Source organism: Panthera onca, chromosome B4, assembly GCF_046562875.1.
Source record: "Panthera onca isolate mPanOnc1 chromosome B4, mPanOnc1 haplotype 2, whole genome shotgun sequence".
NCBI lineage: Eukaryota > Metazoa > Chordata > Mammalia > Carnivora > Felidae > Panthera > Panthera onca.
The window spans coordinates 28634129-28646166 of NC_138345.1; the positions used below are offsets into that span (position 1 = coordinate 28634129).

Below are 12038 nucleotides of genomic sequence, written 5' to 3' on the forward strand. Positions count from 1 at the left end.
ACTCAAGACAAGTCTCCTCAGATATTCACCCTTTCCACTGTACTTTTTTCATTCTTGATGTTCCAGGTTTTCTTCAGTTATCATTTCCCTTCTGTGTGAAAGACTTCCTATAGTAATTCTTTAAGAACGTGATACTGGTAATAAAATTCTTACTTTCCTTTCCTTTGAAAATGTCTCTTTTATTTTCATTCTTGAAGGGCATTTTTGTTGGATGTACAATTATGGGTTTATGGTTTTTTCTTTCAGAATTTGAAAAATGTTATACCACTTCCTTCTAGCTTCATGGCTTCTGATAAGACATCCACTGCCATTCAAACCACTATTACCCTACAGCTACTGTGTTGAGTTGCTTTCAAGATTATTTTAGCAGGAAAGGAAAGAGAAGTCTTTAGTTTACAGAAATCTGACTACTAGGTCTAGATGTGGGTTTCTTTGGGTCTATCCTGTTTAGTGTTGCTCAGATTCTTGGTTTGCCTTTTGCCAAATTTGAGATGTCTTCAAACACCTAACGGTGTAAATATTATTTTTCAGCTTCACACTCTTTCTCCTCTTCTTCTAGAACTCCAATAAAATGAATATCATAAATATCTAACACTTTTGTATTTTCCCCACAGATTTCTGAAGCTCTGTTCATTTTTTAAAACTTTATTTTTTGGTGCACATGCTCATTTCAATACTAGTGACACGTTTGCTCAAAATCATTAGGGAAAGCTGGGGCACCTGGGTGGCTAAGTCAGTTGAGCATCCAATTCTTGGTTTCAGCTCAGGTCATGAACTCATGGTTTCATGAGTTCAAGCCCCGCATCGCTGTGTTGGCAGCACAGAGCTTGCTTGGGATTCTCTCTCTCTCTGCCACTCTCCCACTCACACTGTATCTCTTTCAAATAAAAAAAAATAAACTTAAAAAAAATCATCTGGGAAAGCAAGTCACATGACTGAACTCAGTTAACAGCAGAATGTACCTCCACTCACAGTGGGAGGCCTCTACAAGGCACACAGCAAAGAGCACTGATACAGGAGTGGGTGCAGAACGGATCCAATGATGCACTCTACCACAGTAGGTAATATGGTCCTTTACCCTTTGATGGTTATTACAACTGTCTCCCTATATTGAAGTTCTGAATATCCAGTAAAGTTTGTCAACACGTAGATTTATTTTTATATATCCTAGTCAGTATTTAAGGCATATTTTCTAGTTAAAGACTCATGCCTTCATTCAATTTTAGAAAATTCCTAGAAATTATATTTTTAAATATTATTTCCCTATCTTTTCTCCATTCTCCTCTTCTGGAATTCCTAGTATATGAATACAGGAAACCTCTCACCCATCTTCCATTTCTCTTAACTATGCTTTAATATTTGTTATCTTTCTGCCCTTCTGTCTGTAGTTTACACTACTGACTACCTACACTTTTTATTGCACTATCTCTTCATCTGAAATATTTCTTTTCTTAAAATGTTTTATTTACTTTTAAGAGAGAGACAAAGAGTGCACATAAGCGGAGGGGCAGAGAGGGGCGGGGGGACAGAGAATTCAAAGTGGGCTCCATGCTGATCGCAGAGAGCCAGATGCCAGGCTCAAATTCAATAAACCATGAGATCATGACCTAAGCCAACGTGAGATGTTCAACCGACTATGCCACCCAGGCGTCCCTCACCTGAAATATTTCCAATTTATTTTTTATCATATTCACCTATTAAAATATCATTTGTATTTATTTTTCATAATTTCTTGTTCTTTTTAAATGAAAGACTTCATTTAACTCTAGACATCTACAACATATTTATAAAGTCTTCATTAAGTTATTTTAAAAAGTAATTTCAACTGGAGTACAATGTTCTGATTCTGGATTTTTTCATGTTTATATAAGTGTTGGGGTTCTTTATGTGTTTTACTTAGAATTTTGGAACCAGACTCATTTTGAGTGGGGGATATTTTGTTTTGTTCTCTTTTCATTCATCCTTATTTTTCTCTCCCAGTCCTTCCTCCTGTCTAGTTTTTTGTTTGTTTTAGTTTATTTATTTTTGAGAGAGAGAGAGAGAGAGAGAGAAAGAGAGGACACGAGTGGGGGAGGAAAAGGAGAGATGGGCAGAGGACCCAAAGCAGGTTCTATGCTGACAGCAGAGAGCCCAACACAGGGCTTGCACTCACAAAATGTGAGATCATGACCTGAGCCGAAGTTGGACGGACATTCAACTGACTAAGCCCCCAGGTACCCTGCTCCTGTCTAGTTTTATGATCCCCTTCACCTACACCCAATTTAGAACCAGGTATGCATAAATGTATGTGTGTATGTATTCTGTCTCACTTAGCTGTCATATGAACATGTTTTTTCTTTCCAAATTTACAGCAAACTCCTTGAGGGTAAAGACCATGCCCTATGCATTTGGATCCATTATAATACCTACACAGAGCTGACAAAGATATATTCATAAAATAGTTAGCTAAGTTTCTAATATCTATCTGCACTGGGAGTTACAAACCTATCTCATAGAATTTATTTTGGATTTACTAAGTGGTAAATTGCTTAGAGTACAAAATTTAACCTATAATTTTCTTTATCATACAGTAAAAATCCTTTAAATAATGGTTCTAAAACATTTTGTCTTTTTTCCTCATTCCCACTGTACCCAAATCAAACCTCCCTACATCCAATTTAGTTAGAAGTTCAAGAAACTGCCCATTCTGACTCTGTCCAAGTGGCAAATATTGGCAGAAAATGAAATAATATCACAAAACTAATGACTCACTCCTGGTCACAATCAGCACTCACTTCCATTGTTGTGGAACTATCCTTAAAGGTTTTGATATCACTTAGTCCCTTGCCTCTCTTCTTTCTTTCATCCAGGGCATCTCCACAAACAAGTTTCTTAATAGTGAACTTTTAAGTCTTTTGACCAAGGAAAGTATAGGAGTTAATACAAAAACAAACAAATACTTAGCTACCAGTTAAGTACAGGTTCCAAATTGCTCCTTACATAAGGTCATCCTGGAAGCCTCTTCTTTCAATGGACCCTGACCTGAGACAAATCGCTCAAAAGGCAGCTTGTGTTTGATCTCATTACTCCAGGTAATCAGAAACTACTATGAAAGAAGATGTAATACAATAAGATTTTTCTATAACTCAAATGATATTTGACATACTTATATGAGCTACAATGAGAATTTGTCAAGTGGAACAAAAATTTAATATATGTTTAAATTATTTAATTAATAATATATTAATAAAATATTGGCCTTCTATAATCTAAATCACTTTCAGTGAACTAAATTTCCAGCAGATTTATCTTCTGATGTCTTTAAGTAAAAGCAGATCTCATATTTTATAAGCCCAATACAATCAATCATTGTTACATAGTTCTCAATATTGAATAATGTCCCCAAATACATATTCTTTTCCCAGCACATAGGTATTACATATTTTGACTCTCACCATCCATAAGATTTTCAAGATTTTCAAGATTTTCAGGGCAGTGAAAATACATCATACAATATTATAATGATGGACATGTCAGTATACTTTTAACCAAACACACAGAATATACAACACCAAGAATGAACCCTAAAGTAGACTATGGACTTCAGGGATTATGATGTGTCAATGTGGGTTCATCCTTAGTAAAAAATATACCATTCTGGTAAGCAATGTTGATAATGGGGGAGGCTATGCATGTGTAGGGGATATCTGAGAAATCTCTGTACCTTCCTCTCAATTTTGTTGTAAACCTAAAACTGTTTAAAAAACTTAAGTCTTACAAAGAAAAAGAAAACCCACAATGTGATATCTTCAAAACTCTTTGCATAAAGGAGTTTTGTAATTAAAATATAAAACTTATCGTCATTAACAGTAATATGTCATGGAGTCGCCTGGGTGGCTCAGTCAGTTAGGTGTCTGACTTCGGCTCGGGTCATGATCTAACAGTTCGTGGGTTCGAGCCCTGCATCAGATTCTGGGCTGAAACCTCAGAGCCTGGAGCCTGATAAGGATTCTGTGTCTCTCTGCCCATCTGCCACTATTGCTCTCTCTCAAAAATAAAAACATAGGGGCGCCTGGGTGGCTCAGTCGGTTAAGCAGCCAACTTCAGCTCAGGTCATGATTTCGCGGTCCGTGAGTTTGAGCCCTGCGTTGGGCTCTGTGCTGACAGCTCAGAGCCTGGAGCCTGTTTCAGATTCTGTGTCTCCCTCTCTCTGACCCTCCCCCGTTTATGCTCTGTCTCTCTCTGTCTCAAAAAGAAATAAATGTTAAAAAAAATGTTTAAAAAAAAAACATAAAACAAAACAAAACAAAACAAAAAACCAGTAATATATTATGTTGCAGATAGCATTTGTGTTTTTTTAAGTGTTTATCTTTGAGACAGACAGAACACAAGTGGGGGAGGGGCAGAGAGAGGGAGACACAGAATCCGAAGCAGGCTCCAGGCCCTGAGCTGTCAGCACAGAGCCTGATGTGGGGCTTGAACTCACAAAACCATGAGATCACGAACTAAGCTGAAGTCGGAGGCTTAACCAACTGAGCCACCCAGGTGCCCAACAAGTAGTACCTATTGTCTATACATAAATTTTAATACAACTTCTCATTTTGAAACTACTAAAAATGGTTAAAAATATGAAATACTTTTTTCTGCTGAGCTGGACAAAAGAGAAAGTACCTGTGTAAAATAAGTGCTAAAATATGTGAATATAAATAGTCACTTGAAGATTTGACAAGGCTTTTTTTAAACACAAGAAAAATCCGGAGCTGTACTTGATAGTCAAATTAACCAAAAGAGCTATTATTTCCTTTATCCCCAACCCTTATCCCCGAATGTTATCAAGTTTGCATTATAGCAACTTACATCATTCTTTGAGATCTTAACATTTTATTTTATTTACAAAATTTTTTTTAATGTTTATTTTTGAGAGAGAGAGGGGAGGGAGAGGCAGACAGAGAAGGAGACAGAGGATCCAGAGCAGGCTCTGTGTTGACAGCAGAGAGCCTGAGGTGGGGCCTGAACTCACAAACCATGAGATCATGACCTGAGTGGAAGTCAGACACTTCAATGACTGAGCCACCCAGGCGCCCTGAAATCTAAACATTTTAAAAGGTGTCAGACTTAAGGGCACCTGGGTGGTTCAATAGGTTAAGTGTCTGACTCTCTATTCCAGCTCAGGTTATGATCTCACAGTTCATGAGATCAAGCCCCAGGTCAGGCTCTACGCTGATATCATGGAGCTTGCTTGTGATTCATATTCTCTCTCTCTCTCTCTCTCTCTCGCTTTCTCTCTCTCAAAATTAAAAGATAATACTAAAAATAAAAGCTGTCAGACTTATAATGGAGTTCTTATGCTAGTGGCTCAAGATAGGCCACAAAGATGTTCTTAAAAGTCAAGTACAAGCGGTTCATCTTTTTCTACTAATATCAACCCTTATAATTTCATAAAAGAATTAGAGGCAGATAACCTTCACATAGGAAGAAACCACCATCATTACTACTTTACTAGATAGTGTTTCCCAATCTTCAATTTAGTAACACATAGTGAGTTTTTCTATATGTATCTTTATACTAATACTTTTCTTTAAATTGACTGACTTTGGTAAAGAGACAAATTTTTTTAAAAACTGAAGTTTACCTGATAATTAACACTACAGATACGTCTGCTGACTATGGCTGTTTTCTAAAACATCAAAATACCAATTAAAATTTAAAAGCCTGCTCGATATCATTTAAAATGATCTCAATACTACTAGTGACAAGCACATGACCACTCTGAAAACTGCTGCCTTTTAAACTCAACCCTAGTGTACTTATCTGAAAGGAGATATCCAGTGAGAGCCCAGAATATCTTATCAGCACATGCTGCTAATTACTGACACAATTACAACACATATTTACATATGAGAATAAACTGGAATATTGAGCTGCTTTTTTTTTTTCCTCCTAAAAAAAAAAAAAAAAAGATTAGGGGCACCTGGATGGCTCAGTCGGTAAAGTATCTGACTTTGGCTCAGGTCATGATTTCACGGTTTGTGAGTTCGAGCCCCGCGTCAGGCTTGCTGCTGTCAGTGCAGAGTCAGCTCTGGATCCTCTGTCCCTCTGTCTCTGCCCACCCCCCGCTTTTGTGTGCTCTATCCTCCCTCAAAAATAAATAAACACTAAAAAAAAAAAAAAAGATTAAATGTAAAACCAACCTCACGTAGAAAATTCAATATATTCAAGATAACTAGGTATAAGATGTCATTATTGGCACTGAAGGGGATGCTTATCTCTAGGAACGATGAAAAACTGATTTCAAGTTAAACCAGAATTTTTGAATAGAAATTATCAGTATTATATAGTATTATAAAGATAATACACATCTTAGAAAAATTTACCAAAAAGATTCTCAGTGAATTCTGAAAAAAAAGTCTTGTTCTTTAAAGGTTGAATAAAAATTTTAAGTAAATCTGCTGAAGCAATTTTCAGATAATATTTTATCTGCTATTTAAAACAGAAATTCAGTGTTAAGATTTATTACCTTTGGCAATTCCCATTCTGACCGAGATCCATCTGCACTGTAGTAATATTGTCTACCTTGATCATCAACATGCTTGAGCCACTATAAAAACAAAATAGGTGTTACTTTTTCAATTTAAGTAAAAGTAAGTTTAAGCTTATACAACCAGAGATATTAGATATTTTCTTAGGAATTTTATTCTACTTGCTCAAGAACACTATAAAAGAAATTTACAAACTTATACTAATAGATTTGTATTTTAAGTTTGGTAAAAATAAGTAAACTCAATATTAATTTCTTTAGTTGAATTTCTTTTCTCTCTCTTTCTTCCAGTGTGTCAAGCTAGTTCCAATGTCAAGCACCACTTAATGTAAGAAATATGTAACAAAGATACACAGATACACATATACACCAGACACAGAGCCACACTCACTCTGAAAACAAGGTTGAGAAATTAACAAGAGAAATTTTTTTTAATCTTCAAATATAAAACTATTGAACAATTTAAGCCAAACTTAATGCAAACCCTTAGGAATTACCTCCTGTAGCCAACAAATTTCTTACTCAACATGATTTAAGTAATACTAATAAAACTTCGTATAAAATAATACAGGGAATATGTGGGGCAAAAGACTAAGCACTGCTAATATAAACAAAATTGTGAAATAAATGAAAACTAATGTTTCCTTATGTTCTAGTGTGAAATAATTAAAGCAGAAATGAGGGGTAAAAGCCCATCTCCATTTATTCCCAAAGGTCTATTCTCTAGGCAAGCACAACCTTACCTTCTCTGATGACACGAGATATAATACATAAAATTTCAATATGCATTCCCAAAATAGTTAATCAATCATAAAATAACTAGACTCATGGTTTTTGTTTTACGTAACTTGGTTATAAAATAAAAAGCACAGAAAGTGAAGCGGTTTATCATAGAGACACATGCTGAGAAAACGATTCCCTAAAAACCATTCCCCCCCAAAAAAATATAAAGAAATATGTTTATTGAAGAAGTTTAAACAGAATGACACTAAATAGGTCTACTCTTATAAAGATTTGTCTTAAATGGGTTTTGACACCACAAGAATCACTGTAATTATAAAGTTTAAAACCATGAATCAGTAGTTATAGTGAGTTTTCATGTTGTCAATTGCCATGACTACAAAATTACAATAAAGAATATTTTCATGAGTTTTTAAAATACCAAACTTGAGTACACAACTACTTTATGAGAAGATTCTGCCAAGAAAACTAGATGAGAAAAAAAGAATGTACCTTTTCATTAGTATAGTCACTGGTATATAAGGTATGCCCACGTTCATCCAACTCTTCTGACCAACCCCTTGGAGGAGAACCACACTGCCTATCTGACTGGCTGTAACAAATGCTGTGGTAGTTTTCTTCTGATGAAAGAAGCTATAAATAGTCAGAAACAGAAGTATTTTTCTTCTTTAAAAAAAAAAATATATATGCAGCAGTTGCAAATCTAAGCAATAAACTGTATTTGGCTGAAGCACTAAGATATCTTGACTATATATATCTTAATATTTTCAAAACAAATTGTTAGTCTTTCAAAGAGTACACTGTAAGTGGTAAGGTGAAATTAATAATGGTTATTTTAGCACAATAATGCAACCCTGGAAAAATTCTCTATAATAAAACTGAAAACAATGTTTTCAGACTGAGAGATAAAAATGCTGCCTTCTATTTAATGCTGCTTTTGAACCAAAATCAGGTTAAAAACTGACAGGAATGTGTGTATGGGTATACACATCCATGTGTAAGCAAAATAGGGGATGAGGGTACTTCATCAGACTGAGTTTCTTAAAAATTCTCACTCACCTATATATACAAGTTCCTAGACAAATGCCTGACAGTGTTCGAAAAATAGATCTTGAATGATTTTTTTAAATGTGTGAAACTGAGAGGTAAGAGACATTAGTTTTATAATACTGTATTTTATATTCTAAATTATTGGCAAGATTTCCTAACTCATTCAACCAAACGTTTATTAAAGATGGTTGGGAACTGAACTTCAAAACAACAAAAAATAATATTAAAAAAATTCAAACACGATAGATGAAAAAATTCAGTATGGAAGTAACTTAGGTATACTTTACTTTTAAAAGCATGAGAGAGGGGCGCCTGGGTGGCTCAGTCGGTCGCGCTTCCGACTTTGGCTCAGGTCGTATCTCACAGTTCATGAGTTCAAGCCCCGTGCGGGGCTCTGTGATGACAACTCACAGCCTGGAGCTTCAGATTCTGTGTCTCCCTCTCTCTCTGCCCTTCCCCTGCTCACACTCTGTCTCTCTCTGTCTCTCTCTCTGTCTCTCTCTCTCTCTCAAAAATAAGCATTAAAAAATTTTAAAAACAAATAAAAATAAATAAAAGCATGAGAGAATCCAGACATATAAGACAAGCGATTGAGACGGAGAAAACCTAATCTCTGCTTTTTTCAAACAAGAAGTATCATAATGTGAGTAGCAATTTACTTACTGCCCTTAAATGTCATTAATTCAACAAATATTTACTAGATTAACTCTCATGTGCTAATGACCTTTCCTGGGTCACTTTTAGGTAAAATAGTTTCTACAATTAAATCTTACTTAATCAGACTGCATTTTCTCCCACCACAGAATACTAAAATACTAAATGGTCTAAAATAGTAAAATGTGTAGATTCTTGGGGCGCCTGGGTGGCGCAGTCGGTTAAGCGTCCGACTTCAGCCAGGTCACGATCTCGCGGTCCGTGAGTTCGAGCCCCGCGTCAGGCTCTGGGCTGATGGCTCGGAGCCTGGAGCCTGTTTCCGATTCTGTGTCTCCCTCTCTCTCTGCCCCTCCCCCGTTCATGCTCTGTCTCTCTCTGTCCCAAAAATAAAAAAAAAAAAAAAAAAAAACGTTGAAAATAAAATAGTAAAATGTGTAGATTCTCAATGTAACTTAAAGATACAAACATACTAATAATAACATAACACAAAAACTGACATAAACAACTTTACAGAAGCCTTGCATAAAGTGCGCTATATATGTTCTGTAACAGGAATTTTTTTTAATGAAAACTTATTGCAAAAATCAGAATTTATTTTTATTTAATTGAGGCCACTTAAAATATAAGTTCACGTAGGCAAAGTACAAGAAAATCTTTTAGAAATAGAGAAAAGAAATCTATACAGTAGAATAATATTCAGCCCTAAAAGAGAATTAAATTTTACCATTTGTGACAACATGGATGGACCTTAAGGGCATTATGCTAAGTGAAGTAAATCATAGCGAGAAGACAAATACTATATGATCTCACTTACGTAGAGTCCTCAAAACCAAACAAAACAAGCTCATGGATGCAGAGAATAAACTGGTGATTGCCAGAGATGGGGAAGGCAGGTTGAATGAACAAAGGAGACAAAAGGCACGAAATTCAGTTACAAAGTGAGTAAGTCATGGGGATATAATGTACTGCATGGCAACCACAGTTAATAATACTGTATTGCATATGTGAAAGTTGCAAAGAGAGTAGATATTAAAACTTCTCATCACAAGACAAAAACTTCTATAATCAAGTGGTGACAGATATTAACTAGATAGTGGTGATCATTTTATAATATTTACAAATATTGAATCATTAGGTTGTATACCTGAAGCTAACAAAATATTATATGTTAATTATACCTGAATAAAAAAAACTAGTAAAATTAATTTAGGAAACAAAGTTACTAAATCAATTTTTTTGTAAATATGACTTTCTACTTGGCAAAATGCTCCCATCATTTCCCAATTTTTGTGCAGTAAGATGTTCCTTTCTTCCATGAAAAGAAACCTCCAGTATCTCAATGTGTTTCATTACAGAACCAGGAGTACTTTGAAGATCTTGATTGTTTACTGCTAGAAAGGAGCTATTTAGTGGCAATTAAATAAAAGTAAGATTATTTTTGGCAAGCATTGTCAATGTTAACTGTGCTATATACTCATAATTCCATTCAGCAGCATACTTAGCTCAGTAACTTTGGGGTATATATTTTGCAGCAAACATGGCCTAGTAGAAATAAAGGGGGCTACACAGATGTCCCATTTACAGGGGAATGACAGGGAGGTACTGAAATGGGTACCTGGATTAAAACAATTTAAAATATTAATTTTTTTTAAGTTTATTTATTTGGAGAGAGAAAATGAGCAGGGGAGGAGCAGAGAGTGAATCCCAAGCAAGAATTGTGTCAACACAGAGCCTGATGTGGGGCTCGATCTCACAAACCCGTAGGATCATGACCTGAGTCAAATCCAAGAGTCCGACGCTTAACTGACAGAGCCACCCAGGCACCCCTAATATATTAAATTTTTTAACACATTCTTTAAAAAAAAAAAGTTTATTTTTGAGAGAGACAGAGACAAAGAACGAGCAGAGTAGGGGTAGAGAGAGGGAGACACAGAATCCAAAGCAGTTTCCAGGCTCTGAGCTGTCAGCACAGGAGCCTGATGCGGGGATCGAACTCATGAACCACGAGATCATGACCTGAGCTGAAGTTGGACACTTAACAGACTGAGCCACCCAGGTACCCCAAATTTTTTAAAAAAAATTATCAAGAAGCAAGAAACTGACTAAGAAATACTCAGAAGTCAAAACTAAGTAGAAGCAAGAATCCAAAAGTATAAGAAGAATATAAAGACCAGCTTTCTCTTTGAAGGCATTTGCCAATCCCCAAACTAGAACATTACTTTTCAAAGTCATGAAGCATTGGGAAACAGAACTCAAGACTACCAAAAGTAGGGAGTCTAACAGAATTCCCCCCTGAAAATAAAGAACTGGGACCCCAAAAAATTATACCCTCAGATTATCAGTTAACCAGAAACAAATTTTGTCCCTTTATTCCACACAAGAGAAATCACGGGAATCTTCCCAAATAATGGAAGAATGGGAGGGAAAATGGGAGAATCTCCAGCCACAAACCAGTCTTCATGCAATCCAAATTACTACTACCTAGGTGGCCTGTAAAAACTAAAGCTGAAAATTCAGTTTCAAATGTTCACAGGATACTAACTTCCTGGCAGAAACAAAAGCAAATCCTCTCTGATGGAACAGACTGTCAACCCCAGCACTAAAGACTTCCTATATATGAACTATAATCTCATCTTAAAATACACACACATGGACAAGATGTGAAACAAAACACTATAAGTTAGAGACAGCAAAAAAGCATCATAATCCAACTCTTAAAGACTTTATATACTAGAATTATAAAAAATAAAAGACTAAAGAAAGATAGGACAAATGAAATATATGATCCTTTACTGGATCTTTTATTGCAGGAAAAAAAATGTAAAGGATATTACTTGACAAATGAGAAACACTGAATATTAACTATGTATTAAATAGTATTCCAATATTAAACTTGAGTATGATAAATTATTTTCCACCAAAAAAAAGGTTTTGCTAGAAAATGTCCTTATCCTTAGAAAATAAAATATTATGTTGTCTTATCCAAAAGGTTCAGAAGAAAATTACTGGAGGGTAGAGAGCAGAAGGAGGGAGAGAAATAAAGCAAATGTAGCAAAATTTAAAACTGGTAAATCTT

At 35.4% G+C, this 12038-nt stretch overlaps 1 protein-coding gene across 4 annotated transcripts in view; it reads right to left on the minus strand.

Moving 5' to 3' along the window:
- Positions 1-12038, minus strand: part of ARHGAP12 (Rho GTPase activating protein 12) — a 121768-nt gene that overhangs the window by 40763 nt on the left and 68967 nt on the right. For 3 of the 4 annotated variants that reach the window (XM_060659024.3, XM_060659023.3, XM_060659022.3), the window contains exons 5-6: positions 7751-7891; positions 6497-6577 (exon numbers count right to left, since the gene is read on the minus strand). In XM_060659024.3, coding sequence (XP_060515007.1) covers positions 6497-6577; positions 7751-7891 — 222 coding nt within the window. The remainder of the gene's footprint in view (positions 1-6496; positions 6578-7750; positions 7892-12038) is intronic. The other variant, XM_060659025.3, reaches the window with a different exon arrangement.